The 26,024-nt window shown below is 40.2% G+C and overlaps 1 protein-coding gene across 2 annotated transcripts in view; it reads right to left on the bottom strand.

Moving 5' to 3' along the window:
- SF2 (splicing factor 2) overlaps nt 1–26,024 on the bottom strand; it is a 114,412-nt gene that overhangs the window by 42,084 nt on the left and 46,304 nt on the right. For both annotated transcript variants that reach the window (XR_013899993.1, XM_080284525.1), the window contains exons 2-3: nt 23,944–24,116; nt 21,986–22,158 (exon numbers count right to left, since the gene is read on the bottom strand). Coding sequence is in view for 1 of the 2 variants with exons in the window: in XM_080284525.1 (XP_080140651.1) it covers nt 21,986–22,158; nt 23,944–24,116 (346 nt within the window). In the remaining variant the exon portion in view is untranslated. The remainder of the gene's footprint in view (nt 1–21,985; nt 22,159–23,943; nt 24,117–26,024) is intronic.

A 26,024-nucleotide genomic window follows, 5' to 3' on the forward strand; every position in this document is an offset into this window, starting at 1 on the left:
GACGAAACTGGCCTATTCTATCGCTCGCTGCCAACGAACACTCTAGCCGAGGAGACAGAGAAGCGTGTACCTGGCCGCAAGCTTTCCAAGAAACGGATATCTGCTTTGTGTTGTGCCAGTGCTAACGGCATGCACCGGCTTAAGCCCGTTGTTGTTGGCCGTGCAAAGCAGCCTCGGTGCCTTCGTGGGGTGATGGATGTCCTTCCTGTCATCTGGTACCATTCTTTGAAAGCATGGTTCACAGCTGTGATTTTCAAAGACTGGTTTCACCGTCACTTCGTCAAGGAGGTCATCCATTATCAGACGAAGACATTGGGAATCCCTCGCGACCAGGTAAAGGCTCTCCTTCTGCTCGACAATGCACCTGCCCACCCATGCGACAAGGACTTGGTTGCTGAGAATGGCCGTATTAGGTGCATGTTTCTGCCACCTAATACGACTGCTCTCATTCAACCCACGGACCAATGAGTGATCGTGGTAACAAAGCGCCTATACCGTCGGAAGTTCCTGGACGTGGTGATGGTTGTTCTCGAGGACGAGGACGAGGAGCGCAGGGAAGGACAGGACACACGAGGCAAGCGGACTTTGGAAAACCTTCGCCGCTACAACATCAAGTCTGCGCTGTACAACTGGGCTAGTGCATGGAAGGAAGTCCCTGTGAAAACTCTTGAAAATGGTTGGTCTCGTCTGCTTCTCGGAACGGATGTGGAGTACCATTTTCTAGGGTTTGACGTGGATGACTTCCATGCACGGCTACGTACGCACGGCGACGATGTTGATGGTGACGATGTTGATGTGGACGATGTTCGTGAGTGGTTGGACGATGACGAGGGCGATCCTGGGTATCAGACGTTGTCTGATATCAAGATCGCATCTTCGGTTGCTGGTGTCAGTACCGAACTTGAAGATTCCGACGACGAAGGTGACGATGATGCGGACTCCTCTCAGCAGGACACTACTCCAGCCATCCCCAAGCTGAGCGCACTCCGGGAACATCTAGAATTCATCCTAGACTACCTGGAACACCCGGACTGCGGCAGGGAGATGGGGCCCTTGGGACTCGTGGAGGAAGTACGTGCTTTCAGGCAGCGCATCATCAATCGTCAGAATCGTTGGTCCTTGCGTCAGTCAACGATTGACAGTTTTTTCAGGCCCGTGACCCCCACTGTGCCCAGCCCTGGCTCCACTCCATTGCCTCCCCAAGACAGGCCCTCATGCTCTGAGCCACAGCCCAGCACATCAGCCACGGTGAAGTCACCGCTTGACGTGAGTTTGCAGCTTTCCTCAGAGTCCTCTGCAGTGGGTACGCCATCACCACGACCCAGCGATGCACCCCTTGGTCGCCTGCCAGTGATACTCTCGGACTCTGACAGTGAATAAACAGCAAGAACTTCTCCACTAGACCACACGGGAATTTTGAGTGTTGTGCAGTGAAAAAAACGGTGTGTTGTGTTAAGGTTTTCGAGTTGAGAGAAAAGACTCGGTGGAAACTAAATTTAACATAAATAGACTTCTTTGTTTTGCCTTTTGAAATTGAGAAAAAAATGGGAAAAGTTAATGTGCAACACTAAGTTACAATGGAGCATTATTTGGACAAAAGTGAACACTGTGAAGAGAACGGACTTCTGTGTGTTATTGACTAAGTTCAGTGCAAGACTTCAGGAAGAGTGTACTGCAAGTGCTTCAGGAAATCATTCTTACTGTCAGAGTCCGAGAGGAGGTGGTTATTCATCGAGGTGGCCAGGGACTTGCTGTAAGTAGCCAGAATGTTTCATACTGTACTTTTTTCCATACTATACTTACCAGAATGTTTCATACTGTACTTTTTTCCATACTATACTTACCAGAATGTTTCATACTGTACTTTTTTCCATACTATACTTACCTCATGCATGTGCACTAGGAATGTGTTTTTCTGAGTTAGGCTAGGTTAGGGTCCATAAGTACCAGAATGTTTATTAATGTATGAACATACTTCTAAACCCTCATTTTATGTTTCTTTTGCATTTATTTCAGTCATTTATGTGCCTTATTGGTGTGATTTGGGTCTTAAATAGGTGCTATGCATGTCCAGAGGGAGTTGTATAGGTGTTTCTCTGAGTTAGGGTCCATAAGTACAAGTCCATAAGCTGGGGCCCAATATCCGGACAAAACCAATAACCGGACCTACCAATGGCTCTATTACGTCGGATATTGGAGTGATTACTGTATGTATATACAGTGGAAGCTCGATTATCCAGGCTCAGATTATCCAGCTTTCGGTATATCCGGGCCGTGACCCAATGGTTCAGTGGTATAGTAATTCATAGAATTATCCGTACGATAGCTCCGGTTTAAACAGGAAGCATCCAGTTTCTACGGAGAGAAGCATGGATAAACCAGAGAGAGTCTTGCTCACCCTGCCCCCACCCACACCTCCTGCTCACAACTCGATCACAAGGGTGGTAGGATGGAGTTTGGTGAGGCAACTGTTACTCCTGACGTAGCCTAACCTTGCTTAACTACTTAATAATTTAACCTAACCTGGGCTCCAGTTGGGAAATTGGGAAACTAAATCCACTTTTGTGTACGATGAGTTTCATCCATTATGCCCGAAGCAATCGTAGGTACGGCTTAAAGAACGTGATAAAAGAGAAAATCTTTCAGCAAGAGAAGGTAATTTACTACCCTCAAAATAGAAAAACACAGAAAACAAACTGGAGGAATATGAAGTGAATTGGTGAGGTCTTTAGGCTGTATGCTTAGACGAAAAGTAATGGGTTTCCTAGTTTTAGGGAACGAAATGAAACAAGAATGTCTGCTAATCAGAAAAAAAAAAAACATCTCATGTGTTCTCGTAAGTTAGCATTGAGTTCTGCATTTTTCGTTAGGTATCGCGCCTCCCAACACATTTCGGACCAACAGAGCATTGTTATTTCTTCCTCTTACATTTACTGTTCACTCTTTTGTTCGTTCTTAAGTGTACTGTATGTGTGAAAGAGAGAATTAATACAAACAATAATGCATTCCATTAACCCCATCATAGCTGTCAGCCTCGAACAATGCTTTACTGTACCGGTGTCAGGGATGTTGGGTTAGGGAGAGCTATAAAAAACTGCGAACAATTATGGGAAGGGAATGAAGGTCACTGGTATGTTTTCACGACCCTCCTCTACCATCTCAAAATTTAAGAGTTTCACAATTATAGGGGACGAAATGGAACAATTATGTTTACTAATAAGAAAAAATACTTTCATCTCAAGTGTTCTTGTAAGGTGGCATTCAGTTCCACATTCTTTGTTCGATGTCGCTTCCCAACACATTTCAGACCGACAGAGCATACAGTTATTTCTGCTCCTTACAGTTAAGTGTACATTTATTGCACATTCTTTTGTTTGTTCGTATATTTTTGAAAGAGAGAGTATTGATACAAACAATAATGTATTCCATTAACCCCTTATGGCTGTTAGCCTTGAACAATGCTTTACTGTACCAGTGTCAGTAACGTTAAGTTAGGGAGAGCCATAAAAACTGCGAACAATTATGGGAAGGGAACCAAGGTCACTGGTATGTTTATACGACCCTACTCTACAATCCCAAACAGCTCGGCGGTCCTTTCATCCCAGATGTTTTCGCCGATATGTTTAAATGCTAAAGTAACATGCACCCTAACTTTATGTTTAAATTCTAATGTAACATGCCCCCTAATTTTCTTTCACGAATCATAACAAATCACAAGATGGGTTTAGGGAGGAGGGGAAAAAGCCAGGTGTACCAGACGAGTCTTTTCACATCTGTAAGAAAAAAGAAACTGACTTTATAACTTTGAAAAAATGGTTTCAAGGTCTGCCACGGGAGTACACAAATTTCTGAACTCACGAACATTGAGTATTTGAGGGGGGTAAACATACGCTTTGCTGTAAGCAGTAAAAGCACCTTACCAAATCAGTTCATCCTGATAGTCTGTTATATTTTTCTGATTATTTCTGGGTTGGTAAATAAACATTTCTTGTTAAATCTTTCCCCGCTGTTTTTATCTGTTCTGGTGTGACGACTCTTTGATTCGTTAACGCAATGGCAGAAGACACTGTTCAAATCTAAGTGTTTAAACCTGGCCTAACCTAGCTTAACTGCACCTAATAATGTAACCTAACCTAATCTTCAGTTGGGAAGTTGGGAAACGAAGTCCACATTTGAGTACGATGAGTTTCGTCCATTGTGCTGGAAACAATCGTAGGTACAGCTTTAGAACGTGACGATACTAACAGGGAGGAAATCTTTCAGTAAGAAAACGTGATTTACCGAACTGAATATAGTCTGAAAAATACTGAAACAAGCTGGAGGAATATACATTGAACTGGAAAGGTCTTTCTGGTACTTAAGTGTACATTTACCGGTAAATAAATCAGTCTAACAGTACAGTACTTGTGTTTCCGCCGGATTAATCGTGCTTTCGGATTAATCAGGCACCTCTTAACACCATATAGCCCGGATAATCGGGCTATCTCTGTATATATATATATATATATATATATATATATATATATAAGTAATCCCTCCACTATCCAATGTAATAGAGCCAAAGGCATGTCCGGAAAGTGGGCCCCAGCCTCCTGGACTTGTACTTATGGACCCTAACTCAGAAAAACACCTATACAACTCCCTCTGGACATGCACAGCATCTATTTAAGACCCAAATCATACCAATAAGGAACATAAAAGACTGAAATAAATGCAAAAGAACCATAAAATGAGGTTTTAGAGGTGAGTTTATACAATATTAAACATTCTGGGTACTTACAACAAGTCCCTGGCTCCTGGACTGGTACTTATGAACCCTAACCCAGCCTAATTTTGAAAGCCACCTAAAAAACTCCTTTCCGGACACGCATAGCACATATTTAAACCTATTTAAGACCCTATTCGCACCAATAATGGACATAAAGCTTGAAATAAATGAAAAGGAACCAAAGAATGACGAATTAGAAGTGACTGTACCTCATCCAGGGTAATTACAGCACGTTTGTGGCTGCCTTTTGTAAGGTTTTGGCAGTGGTGAAAATGCTCTTGAAACATGTACAGTAATCCAGTGTTGTGCTGTACTTAGAGTAATTCTTTGCACTGTGAGTTATAACTGTTTAACACTGCACATTGTTAATTGCACCAGGCCAGTCCAACCGCCATTTGGACTCCACAGTTAATCCTTTGCACTCTAAATTCTAATTTCTTAACACTGCAAAGCATTGTCAATTCCCGTGTGGTCTAGTGGCAAGGTATAGGTATAAAGTTACGGTGCATTTACCAAATGGGCAAAAACATCTGACATTAACCAACCGCCTGACTGCTTGGAATCGTAGCGTAGAGTCGTGTAAACATACCAGAGACATTCGTTCCCTCCCCATAATTGCTGTTTTCTTTATAGCTCACACTAACTTGACATCACTGACATCGGTACTGTAAAGGGTTGTTCAATCCCGGAGGTTAAGGGGTTAATGGGATATATTACTGTTTGCATCAATACTCTCTCTTTCACATTAAACACAAAAATGAACAAAAGAATAGGTGCTAAATGTATATTTAACTTTCATCAGAAAGACCTTACCAGTTCATATTCCTCCAGTTTATTTTTAAATATTTTTCTGACTTTAGGTTAGGTTTGGTTTGGTTAAATTATTAGGTACAGTTAAAATCGGTTAGGTTAGGTTTAGTTAAACAGGACAGTCCCTTCCACCATTATGCTGAGGAATAAAAATACTAGAGCTGTCACAGCCATACAGCTAAAAACAACGGGGAAACTGATTTAACAAGCAACATTTATTTATGGGTAATGCATTACAGTATCAGTGGTTCATGGGCTACGCAATTATCGGTAAATGTCATTTTCAGGAAGGCGTCAAGAATGAACGAATTTCAAGAATTAGCGAGGGGGCTTGGAAAGTAACCCTCGTTAATTTGGTGGGGGTGGTTACTGTACTGTATGATACTGTGCAATATTGTAATCAATACAGTACTATACCTGAATCTGAAAAAATATAGAAATTAGTGAACATACAGAAGTGTAATGAAACATTAGGCCTACAAGTCACAGATAACACTTCCTGGACTGCCGAGATGATTCCGGACATCTGCCGAACAATCAAAGATTTTCGTAAATGGGACTATTTCTCAAAACTGCTGAAATGTCGGATCTACTGAATAATCAGCTGCTGAATAATAGGACTTTTACTGAATTATATATATATACAGTGCTCGTCAGAAGTATGGAGCGCCCTGCGTCCCTCCTGAGAAACAAACCTTTCAACATTGAAAAAACATATAAATAATGCATTTTATTTACCTTTAGTGCTTCGTAGGGTAGCCTTTACGTTTCTTCACGGACCTGAGACGTCTTGGAAGTGAAAGGGCGAGGCTCCTGAGGTGCTGGAGCGGTATTTTGTCCCAGGAGTCACGAATGGCGGCGGCAGAGAGCTTACGTCCTTCCCTTGGAGACTCTTCTTTACGAGGTACCAGAGGTTTTCAATCGGGTTGAGGTCTGGGCTATTTCCTGGCCAGTCTGTCATGAATGATACCTCGCAGTCACGAAGCCAATTGGTGACCGATTTGGCCTTGTGAGCAGGTGCACCGTCCTGCTGAAACACTCGTGCACCTGTTAGCTCGAAGGAGTCTGGTAAATGATCACACAGAAGCTCCAGGTAAACATCCTGATTCACTCTGAGGTTCTTGGGAAGTACAACAAGCTTCCCCAAACCCTTCCCTGAAAAACAACCCCATACTATGAGTGAATCAGGATGTTTAACTGTGCTGTCTACATACCGTGGGTCAAGTGGGTCACTACCTTTGCATGCTCCTCTGTTACAGGTTACACTAAACGTTGCCTCATCAGACCACAACACTGACAACCATTGCTCCTCACCCCAATTTAGATATTTATTAGCAAAGGCAAGCCTACGAATTCTCTGGCTGCTAGAGAGAAGAGGCTTTTTCACAGGCCTGTGACTTGTGTAACCAAGCTCATGCACCCTACGAGACACTGTTCTCACTGACACCTCACCAAACACTTCTGGGTTGCTCTCCTTAATTTTCCTTGCACTCACACGAGGATTAAACTCCACTGCACGTTTTAAAACATTAACAGACCTTGGGGAAGTTTTCCTAGGCCTACCAGACCTCGGTTTCTCTGTGGGAACTTCACCACTGTTTTCCTCCCGAAACCGCGCACACCAACGACGCACTGTCGATCGTGCCACACCAACCAATTCACTAATTTCCTTTGTCTGGTGGCCTGCCTCCTTTAGAGCAATGATCTGGGATATGATTTCACTCGATAGTTCACGGGTAGGTGCCATAACAAAGTTTTGAAGGCCAAAACACTGCGGGACACTCGGTAAAAAATGGCGCAATTTGAGAGGGACACTCGGCGGAGTTCCTCTCTCTCAGGCAGCCCGTGGGCGACTGAGGCGGGAACCAACCAGCGCGTCAGAAGGCCCCAGGCTACCGTGACGTCATGCTCGGAGCTCAAACTTGTGGCTCAATTCTTACCCCCCAAAATGGGTGATTCTTTTTTGGCCATAAGTATTGCGCGCCCGGCGGACAACACTGAATACTTCTGACGAGCACTGTATATATATATATATATATATAAAGATAAACACCAACGTAATCAGGAACATCTTTAATAAATTGGTGACGTTTCGACAACTCGTCCGAAATTGCTGCGAAGCCTTAGGCCATCCCATAAGCGAATCAGATTTTTCTGTTGTCCACGCTTGTCGTGACGAGGTAACACGCCTCCTGGCTGAATCACTCCTCACTCACCACCTACAGCCCACACTGGGCACACATGACTGCTCCACGCCCCTTCTCTGTTTTTAAGGTTTGACTTATGTATTGTCTTATTACATGTATTTCTGTTTAAATTTTCCTTGTACTTAGTAGCATCCCACCAACGTTAGCTATGTATAATTCAATTCCTCATCTTATCATAATAATTCTTCACTTGTATTTTATTAGACATGGTGTTTTACTTTGGTTTTTTACTTTAGTTTTCGTATTTTTATCATAGACATAGTGTTTACTTTGATTTTATTGTATTTTCTATAGGTTTGAAAATGACAAACGAGTTGTCGAAACGTCACCAATTTATTAAAGATGTTCCTGATTACGTTGGTGTTTATCTTCATATTGAGACTACGCTTCCCCCATGGTGAATCTATTGCATCTGTATTAACAAGACGTTATGGACCTCCAACGCTACAGGCCTACCGAGCAGCTGAACGGCTCGACTTCAAGGTCAAGAAAGTCCAGCTGGACTTAGATTTCCTCACTACCTGTGAACAACATGACCTCACCCCTACTTTTCTTAATTTTAAAGTCCCCAATGCCCACATAAGGTCGTCAAGACTCTACAGAAGTTGCCAAAGACGTATTCTTACATACGAGATAAAGAGTAAACAACGTCTTCTTAGGGTTCATAAAAACAAATTAACATGTTCATTATCTTCACTGAAAAAATCTGTATCATTTTTTGACTTTACCCATTTGACTAATCTTATAGAGAGAACTAATGGGAACTCTATATCTCGTGTTAAATTCACTCAGCAACGTAAATTACGGACATTAGGATTTGTTAACCCCGATAGTGTACCCCATGATAAAGTGATTTTTAATTATTCTAGTAGACAGCTGACTAGTGTAGAAAAATCCATTTTGTGTAAGGGTTTAAAGTATGCCCATTCACACCCCAAAGCCCAGGTTCCTCCCTCATTTTCTTGGATTTGAACGATTTTTTAAGAACTTGTCTGCTCATTCTTTTTATCAAGGTAGTGGTAGAACTTATGATTTTTTAAAGAATAGCTTGAAGCACATTGCTTTTACTAGTTTTATTCTTCAAATTATTCTTGCAGTAATGTCACACGAGAGCAAATTAATGTGTTAAAAAGTTTAAAAGATGATGATTCTATAATCATAACTAAACCTGACAAAGGAAATGGTGTCGTAATTCTGGACAGGACTGATTATCTGTGTAAAATGTCTGAAATTCTTAATGATGGTTCAAAGTTCAAAATCGTAAATGATGATGAATTTTCTTTGACCCTGAAACGTGAAGATCAAGTGAACAATTTCCTAAGGAAGCTGAAGTCTGATGGAGTAATTAGTAATGAAGTGTACTCAAAATTATACGTATCTGGCGCTACACCAGGAGTCATGTATGGGCTCCCTAAAGTACATAAACAGAACTGTCCAGTCAGACCCATTCTCTCTGCCATTGGGACTGTTAGCTATAACATATCTAAATTTCTTGTACCTATGATTACCCCCATCACTACAAATTGCTATACGGTTAAAGATTCATTTACTTTCGCTAAGGAGATTTGTAACTACGATGTTGACCACTGTACTATGGCTTCTTTCGATATAAAGTCCCTGTTCACTAATATTCCTCTTTATGAAACTATAGACATTTGCACCAAACAAGTATTTAAACACGAGAAAATAATAGATGGATTTGATATGAACCAGTTCCGTAAATTACTGTCTCTCGCTTCTAAAGATTGTCTTTTCCTTTTTAACGGAAAATCTTATAAGCAAATTGATGGAGTGGCGATGGGGAATCCCCTAGGTCCCTGCTTAGCAAACGCATTTCTGTGTTACCATGAGACAAACTGGCTACAGCAATGCCCCTCCCATTTCAAACCTCTCCTCTACCGTAGATATATCGACGATACATTTTTATTATTTAGTTCTCCAGACCACATCCCTCTTTTTCTAAACTATTTAAACTCTAGGCATGCTAACATTCATTTCACTTCTGATATTGAAGAAAATAACAAACTTCCCTTTCTTGATATACTAGTCCAAAAAACTACTAATTCCTTCATCACTTCAGTATACCGCAAACCCACTTTCACAGGATTAACCATGAAATTCAACTCAGCAATCCCAATTCAGTTTAAACGCAATTTGGTGTCGACCCTGCTGACCAGAGCTTATAATATTTGTTCATCTTATTCTGCTTTACACTCGGAATTGAGTTTTCTTAGGAAAACATTGTTCTCAAATGGTTTCCCAATGTCTTTCACACAAACCAATATGGGAAGACAACTAAATAAGATCCGTAACCCACCTACTCCTAAACTCACAGCAAACAAATCACCTGTATATTGTATCTTGCCATTTTTAGGTCCAAAAAGTTTTTCCATACGTAATAATATATCGAGTCTAGTTAGGGAATTTTACCCTCAAGTATGTCTTCGAACAATTTTCAAACCCAGCAACACCATTGGACAATGGTTCAAACATAAAGACCGAATCCCTGACGCTCTGCAATCCTCTGTTGTCTATAATTATAACTGTAGTCGCTGTAATGCGTCTTATATTGGACAGACAAAGAGGCAATTAAGAGTAAGAATTGCAGAACATCGGGGACGGTCATATAGAACCGGTCTACCTATGGCTAAGCCACCTTTCTCTGCCATCCGAAATTGCTGCGAAGCCTTAGGCCATCCCATAAGCGAATCAGATTTTTCTGTTGTCCACGCTTGTCGTGACGAGGTAACACGCCTCCTGGCTGAATCACTCCTCACTCACCACCTACAGCCCACACTGGGCACACATGACTGCTCCACGCCCCTTCTCTGTTTTTAAGGTTTGACTTATGTATTGTCTTATTACATGTATTTCTGTTTAAATTTTCCTTGTACTTAGTAGCATCCCACCAACGTTAGCTATGTATAATTCATTTCCTCATCTTATCATAATAATTCTTCACTTGTATTTTATTAGACATGGTGTTTTACTTTGGTTTTTTACTTTAGTTTTCGTATTTTTATCATAGACATAGTGTTTACTTTGATTTTATTGTATTTTCTATAGGTTTGAAAATGACAAACGAGTTGTCAAACGTCACCAATTTATTAAAGATGTTCCTGATTACGTTGGTGTTTATCTTCATATTGAGACTACGCTTCCCCCATGGTGAATCTATTGCATCTGTATTAACAAGACGTTATGGACCTCCAACGCTACAGGCCTACCGAGCAGCTGAACGGCTCGACTTCAAGGTCAAGAAAGTCCAGCTGGACTTAGATTTCCTCACTACCTGTGAACAACATGACCTCACCCCTACTTTTCTTAATTTTAAAGTCCCCAATGCCCACATAAGGTCGTCAAGACTCTACAGAAGTTGCCAAAGACGTATTCTTACATACGAGATAAAGAGTAAACAACGTCTTCTTAGGGTTCATAAAAACAAATTAACATGTTCATTATCTTCACTGAAAAAATCTGTATCATTTTTTGACTTTACCCATTTGACTAATCTTATAGAGAGAACTAATGGGAACTCTATATCTCGTGTTAAATTCACTCAGCAACGTAAATTACGGACATTAGGATTTGTTAACCCCGATAGTGTACCCCATGATAAAGTGATTTTTAATTATTCTAGTAGACAGCTGACTAGTGTAGAAAAATCCATTTTGTGTAAGGGTTTAAAGTATGCCATTCACACCCCAAAGCCCAGGTTCCTCCCTCATTTTCTTGGATTTGAACGATTTTTTAAGAACTTGTCTGCTCATTCTTTTTATCAAGGTAGTGGTAGAACTTATGATTTTTTAAAGAATAGCTTGAAGCACATTGCTTTTACTAGTTTTTATTCTTCAAATTATTCTTGCAGTAATGTCACACGAGAGCAAATTAATGTGTTAAAAAGTTTAAAAGATGATGATTCTATAATCATAACTAAACCTGACAAAGGAAATGGTGTCGTAATTCTGGACAGGACTGATTATCTGTGTAAAATGTCTGAAATTCTTAATGATGGTTCAAAGTTCAAAATCGTAAATGATGATGAATTTTCTTTGACCCTGAAACGTGAAGATCAAGTGAACAATTTCCTAAGGAAGCTGAAGTCTGATGGAGTAATTAGTAATGAAGTGTACTCAAAATTATACGTATCTGGCGCTACACCAGGAGTCATGTATGGGCTCCCTAAAGTACATAAACAGAACTGTCCAGTCAGACCCATTCTCTCTGCCATTGGGACTGTTAGCTATAACATATCTAAATTTCTTGTACCTATGATTACCCCCATCACTACAAATTGCTATACGGTTAAAGATTCATTTACTTTCGCTAAGGAGATTTGTAACTACGATGTTGACCACTGTACTATGGCTTCTTTCGATATAAAGTCCCTGTTCACTAATATTCCTCTTTATGAAACTATAGACATTTGCACCAAACAAGTATTTAAACACGAGAAAATAATAGATGGATTTGATATGGACCAGTTCCGTAAATTACTGTCTCTCGCTTCTAAAGATTGTCTTTTCCTTTTTAACGGAAAATCTTATAAGCAAATTGATGGAGTGGCGATGGGGAATCCCCTAGGTCCCTGCTTAGCAAACGCATTTTTGTGTTACCATGAGACAAACTGGCTACAGCAATGCCCCTCCCATTTCAAACCTCTCCTCTACCGTAGATATATCGACGATACATTTTTATTATTTAGTTCTCCAGACCACATCCCTCTTTTTCTAAACTATTTAAACTCTAGGCATGCTAACATTCATTTCACTTCTGATATTGAAGAAAATAACAAACTTCCCTTTCTTGATATACTAGTCCAAAAAACTACTAATTCCTTCATCACTTCAGTATACCGCAAACCCACTTTCACAGGATTAACCATGAAATTCAACTCAGCAATCCCAATTCAGTTTAAACGCAATTTGGTGTCGACCCTGCTGACCAGAGCTTATAATATTTGTTCATCTTATTCTGCTTTACACTCGGAATTGAGTTTTCTTAGGAAAACATTGTTCTCAAATGGTTTCCCAATGTCTTTCACACAAACCAATATGGGAAGACAACTAAATAAGATCCGTAACCCACCTACTCCTAAACTCACAGCAAACAAATCACCTGTATATTGTATCTTGCCATTTTTAGGTCCAAAAAGTTTTTCCATACGTAATAATATATCGAGTCTAGTTAGGGAATTTTACCCTCAAGTATGTCTTCGAACAATTTTCAAACCCAGCAACACCATTGGACAATGGTTCAAACATAAAGACCGAATCCCTGACGCTCTGCAATCCTCTGTTGTCTATAATTATAACTGTAGTCGCTGTAAATGCGTCTTATATTGGACAGACAAAGAGGCAATTAAGAGTAAGAATTGCAGAACATCGGGGACGGTCATATAGAACCGGTCTACCTATGGCTAAGCCACCTTTCTCTGCCATCCGAAATTGCTGCGAAGCCTTAGGCCATCCCATAAGCGAATCAGATTTTTCTGTTGTCCACGCTTGTCGTGACGAGGTAACACGCCTCCTGGCTGAATCACTCCTCACTCACCACCTACAGCCCACACTGGGCACACATGACTGCTCCACGCCTTCTCTGTTTTTAAGGTTTGACTTATGTATTGTCTTATTACATGTATTTCTGTTTAAATTTTTCCTTGTACTTAGTAGCATCCCACCAACGTTAGCTATGTATAATTCATTTCCTCATCTTATCATAATAATTCTTCACTTGTATTTTATTAGACATGGTGTTTTACTTTGGTTTTTTACTTTAGTTTTCGTATTTTTATCATAGACATAGTGTTTACTTTGATTTTATTGTATTTTCTATAGGTTTGAAAATGACAAACGAGTTGTCGAAACGTCACCAATTTATTAAAGATGTTCCTGATTACGTTGGTGTTTATCTTCATATTGAGACTACGCTTCCCCCATGGTGAATCTATTGCATCTGTATATATATATATATATATATATATACACACACTATTTTCTAAGATATCTTATTGACTGCAAGAGGCAAAGTGATGGTGGAGGGTGGCAGAGGGGAGGAAGTCACATGTCACCACCACACAGACACGTATATACCCACAAAACACCCGCGATTTATCATTCTTAATTATATATATAAATATATATATATACAGTATATATATGTACAGTCACTACTCGTTTTATGTTGATTCAGTTTACGATAACTTGCTACAATGATAACAGAAAAGTTCTACCCAAAATTCGATTAACAATAAACTTCCCGATATAACAATTTTGCCATTGGAAAGCGCCAGGCATACACAAGGTGACTGTCGCTTGTCTCAGGCAAGATGGCGGCCCCAGCATGCAGCGCATTGTTATGGTTCAGGTCTCGCCACCCCTTCAAAGCCCTGTCTTTTCAACTTGCTCACGTGTGCTCCCCTGCTATCATCACCTCTCAGACAAACATCGTACTACAGTACTGTGGATTTGTGTGCCCAGTGGTAAGGTCAGTGCCAGTGTAGGCCCCAGTGCTATGGTTGGTGCAGGTATGGGCCTCAGTGTTAAGGTTAGTGCAGGTATGGGCCAGATTCCCCTCCCCCTAACCTGTTCCTGTCTGACTCAGAGGCTGACCACTAGTCCTGTAAGCACAGGCTGTCCCCCAGCCTCGGGGTGGACGATTTGGAGACGACTTGGACCAACACAGGAAGGAATGAAGGTGGGTTGTCATTTATGGTTCAGTCTTGGTTAGGAGACTTTGGGAAGTTGAGTTGACATAAGCCTCCTTTTATAATGTTTCAATCTCCCGATTTACGGTAAAATCGGTACACGATAAGGTATGACCTGACGTAACACCATCGTAAAATGAGTAGTGACTGTATATATCACCATCATCCAATCCTACATTTCCCCATGAGAAGCGTAGAGTCTGGGACTAGTCAAATTGGTCCTGACATTTAAGACGAGAGTGACAAGCCTCACTCATCCCTGAGTGGCATTATGTAAATAATAAACCCCAACTATCCCTTGGATATAAACCTTCACTGGCTCAATCCGACTGGAGAGCAATAATTACCCACTAAACCACCAGGCGCCATCATTGGGTTACATGGTTACCACCCAGCATAGTAAGTGGTATCCTGGTGTGCAGGAAACCATTTGGGTTGTCACTCAGCGTAGTCACCCACAAGCAGAAGGAAGAGGAGAGAATGAAGGAAGGAAAGACGGATGAGGGAGTGTTAAGTCACCCATAGGCAGAAGGACAAGGAAAGAATGAAGGTGAGAAAGACATGAGGATGGAAGGAAAGAAGGATGGAGGAGAGGAAAGGACAGACACCCAAGAGCAGCACCACATCGAGTGAGTGGATGGTGAATGTCCCCACCTACCACAAAACATTATATATATATATATATATATATATATATATATATATATATATATCGTGGTAGGTAAGGGCGCTCACCATCCACTCACTCGACGTGGAGTTGCTATCAGGTGTCTTCCCTTTCCTCTCCTCCATCCTTCTTTCCTTCCATCCTCTTCTGTCTTCCTTTCCTTCATTCTTTCCTTGTCCTTCTGCCTACGGGTAACTTTACACTCCCTCTTCTGTCTTTCTTTCCTTCATTCTTTCCTCTTCCTTCTGCCTGTTGGTGACACTAAGTGACAAGCCAAATGGCTTTCTGTACACTAGGAAACTATTTACTACGATGGGTGGTAACCATATAACCAAATTTTAGTACCTGGTGGTTTAATGGGTAATTATTGCGCTCCAGTCAGATTGAGCCGGTGAAGGTTTATATCAAAGGGCTGGTTGGGGTTTATTGCTCATGTAATGCCACTCAGGGATGAATGAGGCTGGTCACTCTCATCTTAAATGTCAGAACCAACTGCCTAGCCCCGGGCTCCTACGCTCCTCATGGAAATGAAATAAACAAAATAACACCAATTATACTAGGAATAATGATGTTTTACATAAATAATCGTATCAATGAATACAGTGGCTGCTGCAATAAAAAATACAATGGTTCAATAAAAAATCTAACTTCACGGGAAGAGTTAATGACAAAGCCATGGGCAGTTATGAAAGGTTATTATTTCTTTTTACTGAAAAAACAAAGTCAAAACTCACACTATGTCCTGCTGGTGTTATAACCACCAAAATTACGTAGGTTGACACACACAACAGAGCATGCACACCGCTTGATCAGCCAGAAAAAGCTTGGGACGAGAGCATTAGTATTACTACAGCACAGCAAAAAGGCTTGAGATGAGACTTTCCTCATCGCCTTGGTGACTGTCAACACTACTGCAGGCATAAAATGCGTGCTGAGACGCCATTCTCCGTGAGGCTGGCACATGGGTATACTCTTGCTCCAACATAGTGGCGAAAGGCATTTGATAAAGGCTGGCGATGTAAACCCAATGTTATTTTTATGGGTTATCGCCCTTATGTCTTGGGTCATACATCACATCCACCAAGTCCACACTCTGAGGGACTGTGGGATAGCATTATCTCAATTTTCGACAAGGTGGCGCATGGGTATACTCCTGCATGCAGAGAAAGGTTGTAAGGAGAACAGGTGCAGGAATTAACTGGAAAGAAAATATGAAGCTGATGGATTTGGACTATGCTGATGATATTAAACTGATTTGCAGAAGTATTTACGAGATGCAGAGGGTGCTTGATTGTCTGGTGAAGGAAGGAGAAAAAGTGGGATTGGTAATACATTGTGGAAAGACTGAAATTATTAATATGAATGTGGAGAACCAAATCGATTGTGTAATTGGGAATAATGTGGTGAAGAATGTAAAAAACTTTAAATATCTGGGAATGATTGTATCATCTAATGGATCATTATACAATGAAACCGAGAGGATTAGACAGGCTTGATGAGCTGTTGGAATGTTGAAATCTGTTTGGAATAATAATATGCTTTCGGTACATACTAAACTGAAAATTTACAAGTCCATGGTTAGACCAATTTTAATTTATGGGCATGAGTCATGGTACAGTACAATTGCAACAGATCAGAAAGTATTAGGATTTGAGAATAACATACTGAGAAAGATTCTTGGGGTAGAATGGCATGACAGGGTTACAAATGAAAGAGTAAGGGATATTACGAGAGTGGAACCAGTTAAGGAATATGTGAGACTAACTCACTGGAAGTGGGTGCGGCACATATACAGAAAAGAAGGCAGTTTAATACAGGATGTGCCAAAGTGGACTCCCAGAGGAAGAGGTAGAGGTAGGCTGAGGGAAACCTGGCTGAGGACAATGAAAAGAGAAGCAGGAGAGGAGTGTTGGTGGGACCTGAGGGAGATGGCAAGAGACAAATATTGGTGGAGAGAGTTCATCGAGGCTCTATGCATCCCGTGGGGTGCCACAGGAAATGATTGGTTGATTGACTGATTTTGTAAGATACCTTACTGAATGTGAGGGTGGAGGGTGGCAAAGGGGAGGAAAACACTGCGTGGTTTTCAAAATTTGCTAGATCAACTATAGTCATCACCCAGCATGTACAGCATGTTTTGCGAGAGCAACTATGGTTGTCACCCAGGGTTCAGGGGTTAAACATACTTGGGGTTTCATTCTCTTGGGACTTATCTTCGAAAGATAAAGTTACATCTCTTGTAAAACCTGCTTCTAAGAGATTAGGTGTACTATGCCGACTCCATTACCGGTACCTTCTTTACCCCTGCACAGTTTCTGACTATATAAATGGGTTTTATTTGCCCGTGCAGAGTACAACTCTCGTGTGGTGAGGTTCACCACATGCAGCTCTTCTCAATAGAGGGAGTCAAAAACTTTACATTTCATTAACTCTCCTCCTCTTACTGGCTCCGTTCAACCTCTGTTTCTTAGTTGAATTGCTGCATCTTTATCTCTTTTCTATCGTTACTTCAATGGTCGCTACACCTCTGAACTGTCTGCTTGCAGCCCTCCACCCCTATGCTGTGACATAGCACCTGTCTAGCAACAAACTCTCATCCCTTTTCTGTCAAACTCTCTAGTGCAAGAGTTAACCATTACTCCCAGTCCTTCATTTATGCAACAAGTGAACTCTGGTACTGTCTCCCTTCTGTCTGTATTTCTTACTTCCTTGTATTTCTTACTTCCTATAATCTCCAGTCTTCCAAATGCAGTGTCCTGGCACCTTGAAATGAACAGATCTTGAATTAGGCTCTCTTTTGTTTTTTTGTTTTTTTTCTTGGAAGGAACAGTTTGTGGGTTCCTTTTTCCTTGCATAAAAAAAAATAAATAAATAAATAAATAAATTAGGTTTTCCAGTAAGTCTTAGAGACTCAGTGCCTTGTATACCTCCTTTCTAGCCCTATGTTACCCAGTTTCCTTTCTGAAAAGCCTTCTTTTCTCCTTAAACCCTCCATGGCCGACCGTGTGTAATTTGTCGGGACCAACTGGCCAAACCCGGGGCTGATTTTTGAAGTTTCAAAAATTGATTTTTTTCTTGCCAAATTGAAGAGGAACATCAGATACACTCTGCAGTGCAATTCTGAGCTTTCTAGACCCATCCTGAGCCGTGCAATCGAACACGGAAGTTGAATAAATTTTGGCAGCTGATACATGCTGTATGTAGGTTTTGAAGGGATGCAACTTTTTTTTTTTTTTTTTTGCCCAAAAACACTGTCAATGTTACTGAAATGGTGTGAAATTACTATATATGTGTATTCTGAAGTTTTCAGTAAATAATACAGGAGGTTTGAATTACAAAAAAAATATTTTGCATTTATTTTGCATTTTTGGGGTTATTGTGTTTATGATACTTATTTTTGTTGTCTGGGTGGTGGAGTTTGTTGGAAAAGAGAGGCGAGAGTTTCTATTTTCAGACCCAAATGAGATAAATATCATCCATTAAGTGAACAGACTGAATGGTGAGGGTTTCAATGAGAGACGACCTGTGATTCGCACCTCAACGAGCTTATGAGTGGGAAGGGAAGGAAGGCCTTTCCACCCACGAAAACATCATGTGAACACAGAAAACTTTCCTGTTATGCTTGTGAAAGGCAAAGAATATGTAAAATGATCCAAAACAGTTCAACATGCCTGAGCAAACAGGTAAAGATACCAAACAAAAATGTATTTTTCTCTTATTTTCATGTCTTTCTTGCTTATGCCTGTATCTATTTATAACTGTAATCAGGGTGGTTGTGTGTGTTTCACAAGGGAGGAGAAAGATATTTTCTGTCTGGGTCGAGACAATGGGAGTAACCGTGTGTGTTCAGGCATGGCCATGAGTGAAAAAACTGTACATCAACACGCCACGGCAGCAGATGGTGAACAGACAAATGAGGAGTGACAGCGTGAAGTGAAGGTCAGTCTCGTGTCCAAGATGTTCATTCACTTCCCAAAAGTCTTCATGATTTTCTATAAGTTGCACTGCATCAAATTATCCAATGCAGTACAACAAACCTGGGAAACAGGTAAATATACCAAAGCAAAAATGCATTTTTTTCATTTTTTTTTTTTTTTTTTAAGTTTATGCCAGGATTTATTCATAATCATAAACAGAGCAGTTATGTGTTTTTCGCAAGTGTGGAGAACGATGCTATTTTCATCCGGGTAGAGACAATGGGTGTAACTGTGCATGTTTAGGCATGGCCACAAGCAAAACAAATCTAAAATCCACTCATCATGGCAGCAGGCTCTGAACTGATTGATGGGGTGTGTAGGAGTGTATTGTAGGTCAGTCTCAAGACATTCAAAGCGTTGGTTCACTCCCCTAAAATCTGCGTTTTTTTTTGTATGAGCCACGCTGAAATGACGCCAGCAGCCACACCACAGTGAAATGTCATCTGACATCGGCGGTCACAGGGGTTAACTGCAGCTTCTACACATTCATCCCACCACCAAGTTACCTTATGTCTTGGAGGGCACCTTGCTCACCCACACACTGAATCAGAAACTCTCGAGACTGTTCCTGAGAGTGCTGTACCCTCACCAACACTTGTCAATGTGAGCAGCTCTCTGTTCAGCCACCACTTGACTCATGTTACTACAGAAGGCATCTTTTACTGCCTGCTTTTTCAATTTTATATACATACATACAAACATATATATATATATATATATATATATATATATATATATATATATACCAGTATATATATAAATATATATATATATATACAGTATACATACACACATATATATATATATATATATATATATATATATATATATGTAAAGTATACATACACACATATACATACATATAAATATATATATATATATATATATATATATATACAGGGTGTAACGCGACATATGACAAAAACTTACACTGATGACCTATCATGTAATTCTGAGTATATTTTGTTCTGTAAACATATGCTGTGTGCGACCCCATTTCAGTACCCAGCATTCGGCTGTTTTGTGTAAAAGCTTTGTCTCTTGCATGTGCCATTGGGTGAGAGCTTCGCAGGGCGACAGGAGACGAGTATTATTAGCTTATACTGTACTGTTCATGAAAATCCCATATCCTATCAGTAGACACGAGTTTTAAGAAGAAACTTTACGTAGTCTATTGATTCTTTAACATCAAGTCATGCATTCATGCAATTCTTTTGCACAAATCAACTGTAATTAAGGATTAAATTCAAATTTTATGGCTTGGAAGGGAGTAGGGAGGGAGGGAGGACAGGCTGGTGTGTTGTTGCCAGTTATGTAATATTTGGTTTGTAGGATGTTGCTACCAGCATTATCATAACACCCACAGCTCATTCTGTGAAAGAACATTACTGTACTGAGTGACTAGCATCACTTTAAGTCAGGAGTAATATTATTATTCATTACAATTTTTCTGCTGCAAGTAAACGTGGCACCATTTTTTTCATATGATGACGTGAGAACAGTGATACAGGATTGCCAATGTAATGACCATGCAGGTAGACCTATAAAATTTGCTTCTACTTGCAGCACTAACATCTGGCAACATGATATCTAGCTACATTCTGGATGTTTTTGCCATTTTTAGGTGATATTCTAAAGATTTTATTGTTTTTTCTAACGATGTTTTGCAGTGTTTATTATCTAGAGACATTCTAGCAAGTTTTGGGGACTAAACTAGCGAGATTGATGAGAAGGACTTGGCAACCCTGCAACCACTGTCATTTGAACAAGAACATTTGCAGGGGAGGCACACACTTCAAATACTGTTCTCCGCGTTCTGTGGTTCACCGGATTCAGCTTCACTTGTTCATGAAACAGCATGTACAGTAATGAAGAATATTCAGATATCATGTATTTTTTTAGGGATTCTGCGATGGTAATGCCAGTGCTGCAGAGAGGAACACAGGTGGAGATACCCAATGGTGCCACATTTACTTGCAGCAGAAAAATTGTGATAAGTAAAATACTTCCTCACTTAAAGTGAGACTAATCTCCCTTTAGAATAACGTTCTTTCACAGAATGAGCTGTGGGTGTTATGATAACGCTGATAGCAACATCCTACAAACCAAATATTATATAACTGGCAACAACACACCAGCCTGTCCTCCCTCCCTCCCTACTCCCTTCCAAGCCATAAAATTTGAATTTAATCCTTAATTACAGTCGATTTGTGCAAAAGAATTGCGTGAATGCATGACTTGATGTTAAAGAATCAATAGACTACGTAAAGTTTCTTCTTAAAACTTGTGTCTACTGATAGGATATGGGATTTTCATGTACAGTACAGTATAAGCTAATAATACTCGTCTCCCGTCGCCCTGCGAAGCTCTCACCCAATGGCACATCCAAGAGACAAAGCTTTTACACAAAACAGCCGAATGCTGGGTACTGAAATGGGGTCGCACACAGCATATGTTTACAGAACAAAATATACTCAAAATTACATGATAGATCATCGGTGTAAGTTTTTGTCATATGTCGCGTTACACCCTGTATATATATATATATATATATATATATATATATATATATATATATATGTATGTATATGTGTGTATGTATACTGTATATATATATATTTATATATGTACTGGTATATATATATATATATATATATATATATATATATATATATAAATATATATATATATATATATATATATATATATATATATAAATATATATATATATATATATATATATATATATATATATATATGTATATGTGTGTATATATATATATATATATATATATGTATATGTGTGTATGTATATATATATATATATATGGCAGAACACTGGTGTCTTACCTCATGTGAGCGGAATTTTGAGTCATCCAGCTTCTTGACAGCATACTTCATGTCCTCATACCGTAAGAACTCAACAACTCCAGTCCCATCTTTGTAAACATCGGCATAACACACATCACCTGCTTCTCGCATATGGTCCTTCAGGTCTTGCCAACTGCCAGTTGGTGGTAATCCTGCAGAGTGAAAACAAAAAAGATGAAAATTTTCTGAAAAAAGCTATTTCGTAACAATTACTTTTTTTTCCCAATTCCTCCAATCATCTGAATTCTCCAGGCTTTCCACTCACTTTCTTTTTTTCCTGATGACGGTAACAGTAATTACCAATCATTTTCAAGTATCGCTTTCCAGATAAAGGGGATTTTATCAGCAGTTCTGGACACTGAAACAAGACATGATTTTCATATAATAAAAACACACTTCCTATTCCAGTAATATCTTAAGTGTCTGGGTCATAACACTGAAATGAACCATTTCATTAACAACACTATGGAAAAAAAATATATATATATATATACCCGGTATGGCTTGGTAATAGCGGGCAAATCCCATAAACTATTGAATGATTTTGTACTTCTATTAAGGAGGGAATTTCATTCACAAACACAGCAAACATTAGCATTCACAGCACTCTAAAGAACTAATTTTAATAAGTAAATACTTCAGATATCAGATATAACTTACAAGAGACAAACTTACAAAGACAACATCCTATCCAAAAGTTTACTTGAGTCCTGTTGGTGTCATCCTGCCTGCTGGGTGACATGCCATGATTTATCCGATGACAGCTTGCAAAAGTCGTCTTGCGTGAAACAAGGACAGCATTTCAGTTTTATCAAAATATTGTTTAATGGAACACATGTACTGTAATTCAGACAATCTTCAATACAATTCCTTCGGAACCTACTTTTCTAGCAAACGTCAGTATCAGTTAATGCAGTACAGTATAAGCTCCAATGCTACCAAGGAAAGGCTTCAATTTATTAATGTCGTAAACGAACGAACCAAACCCACATAAAGAAGGAAATGAGAGTTGTCATCATTTGTCAGTTAATAATATATTACAGTAATCAGAGGCAAAAAATGTGCAATAATTAAACAAGCATCTCTACCAAATTTATCTGAAAATGGACCATGAAAGTCAATTATCCTACTGGTGTATTGTATATTACTTCAACAGATCAAGTACTTTTGCTGTACGATCTCTTCAATGCAAAAGAGGGACTTAAATTCCATCACCTCAACACAATGTTCACAAAACTACTGAGAGAAGCAGCCAACAAAAGCAAATTTCGGATTGAAAAAGCTGTGCTTCATTTATAATTTACTGATGTGGATCAACAGAGCTGTTAACATAAAAGATTTGTATATGATCAGCCTAACATTTCACAAGCAGTATGAAACCAAGATACTATATAGCCCAAATAACCTGTTCTCCATAAGCTTCAATTTCCACTAGATAATGAATTCAATAAACATGTAATACCTTTTAAGAAAATCTCTTAATACTTCCACAGATACAACTCTCATCATCAGCCTGAAATGTACTTAATACATGAACTTGAAATAAATAACATCAAAAATTTTCTTGATATTTCCAAACATTCAAATCCTATCACCATCACTAACAAGGTGCTTCAAATGGAATGACAAGGTCTGTAATACACTGCATGGCTCAATAACTACAAACGATTCAGGACATGAGCAGCAGAAGAAGCAAGTCCTGGTTATGATCTCCGCTCTCCCTTGTCACAAAGGTAATAGGCTGCTTCCAACACAAAAATTGGCCATCAATAAAATTGTTTATGGGGGAAAAAAGTTCTGGGGAACAGGAAAGTATGATGAATAATCAACAGCTACAGGATATCGTACTGTATTAAAAAAATGCAGTTTACTTCCTGGTACAGAAACAACCCTCTACTGTATGTAGTATGATCATACATGACGTGCTGTTTTCTTACCTGTTACGAGAACTCTGTACTGTGACCTGCGAGCTGGAGGTCCCCTGCCACCCCTGCCACGCCCACCTCCACCCCGTGCAGCTCCAGGAAGGCTGTTGCGGGGAAACTCTACTCGCAGTCGGTATCCATCATAATCATACCCATCACGGGAATGCACTGCATCTTCAGCATCTCTGTGTGATTCATAAAGATAATGACAAATAACATTCCTTTTCTACTAACAACTGTAGGACCAGTTCAAAATGTTACCACATTTAACAATAAGGATTCATGGATAGGTTGGTTTTACTATATCTGACATGATGCTTAAGGAACAAGTGGTGAAGAAGGACCTATGCACCCAGGAGGAAAACAAGGAAATACAGGAGTTGAAAAGCCACCGTAAAGGATGCTTTCTATAGCGTGATGAGGCAAGTGGTGGCTGAACAGGGAACTGATGGAAAAAATGTTAATGAACAATAAAGTGCTCTCAAGAACAACATTCTGAGTTGCTGTGTGGATAGACAAGGGGCCGTCCAAAACCTAAGGTAACATGGTGGTGCGATGAGGGTGTAGAAGCTACAGTTAAGGAGAGAAGACTTGTCCAGGGATGGAAAAGTAGTACTAACAGAGAAAAACATTTAGCTGCCAAGCATAGGACTAGAAAGGAGCTATACAAGTTAAGACATGTCTCACACACTTTTACTGGATTACCTACATGGAACTAAAAGGAAGAATATGGTACTTAAGGTGGCAAATCAGATGACGAGGGGAAAACAGCGATGTCATCGGTGAACAATGTGTGAAGAATGATGAAGGAAAGGGAGTGGTGGACAACAAGGATATTAACCCCTAAAACACGGGGCGTCGCGTTTGCGACGCTCGCCAAAAAGGACATAACGGCGGAGCATCGCGTTTGCGATTCGAGTTAGTTTTGAATAAACACGGGCAAGGATGTTCCAGCTGGTATTGTCTATCAGTACCACCACCCTTTAGCTACCATTAGCAACTTTACCTTTGTACTACTGACCTCCGTTGTTGCCAAGTATCGCATTTTCCCCCCTCCCCCCCCCACCACGGCCCGGCCAGCCTGGCTGTGATACATGGCAGCGCTCTGACTGCTCAAAACTGTAAATCTGCGCTCTTCTCTCACAAGCAGTTTATGCTAATAGGAAACGCTTGTTTCCCCAGTTGTAACACTAGCTTTTTTTCGCACGGTTTGCCCGTTTAGCGTCAGTTTACTGCAGGCTTTCAAAGTGACATTATGGCGAGTTCTAGCTCTTCCGAGTCAGTGCGAGCGGCCGACAGGAACGAGAATAAAGTGACGGGCGTAAGGCAGAATAAAAAGCGTGCTGCGGTGATCTTTTGGGAAGTAATATGATTGAAAATAATGTAAAATACGTGTTTTTAGGTGTGAAAATGGTAATGTTTGTTGAGTGACGGGAAGACAGCCGCCGCGCTGCATGTCGGCCGTACGCTTCGTTGATTTTAGCCTTATTTTCAGTGCTTATTGTACAAATACGGATTCCAAACTACCTGTACGTTGTAGTATAAAGTTTACTGTGACAGAATGAGGCTGTGGTAGAGGGGTAACCGGGTTGCTGGAGGTGTGAGTGAAGATTTTGTTACCCAACTTTGCAAGTCTCCACAAGTCCTTGGGTAGTCCACGAAGGCTCAACACCTGTCTCTGGAGAAAGCTGAATGTAAGTACTATCTGCCATACCAAGTATAATGTTCTAGGGTTAATCTCTGATTTTTGGCTAATATTTTCCTACAGGTACTCAGACCGCGATTGAACCCCGCCACCCGGGGGGGGTCGGCTGTCGATGGCCGCGCATTAGGGGTTAAAAGCGCATGGAGAGAACATTACAACTGGTCGTTAAATGAGGAATTTGACTGGGACGGCGAAGGTCTGGAGTCAGCATATTCAGTGTTTGGTCCTTGGCCTTTCACTGATGCTGCTACCGTGAGCAGGGCAATAGGTACGATGCAGCTGGTGAAGGTGGTGGGCATGTCTAGGTTGACTAAAAATGTTTAAGGTCTCAGAAGATATGAGTGGGTTTAGAAACTGATTTCATACATTCTGTGTTGCCCTGACAACT

The sequence above is a fragment of the Coenobita brevimanus genome, chromosome 101 (genome assembly GCF_032717465.1).
Source record: "Coenobita brevimanus isolate Jiangsu-jjx chromosome 101, ASM3271746v2, whole genome shotgun sequence".
Lineage (NCBI taxonomy): Eukaryota > Metazoa > Arthropoda > Malacostraca > Decapoda > Coenobitidae > Coenobita > Coenobita brevimanus.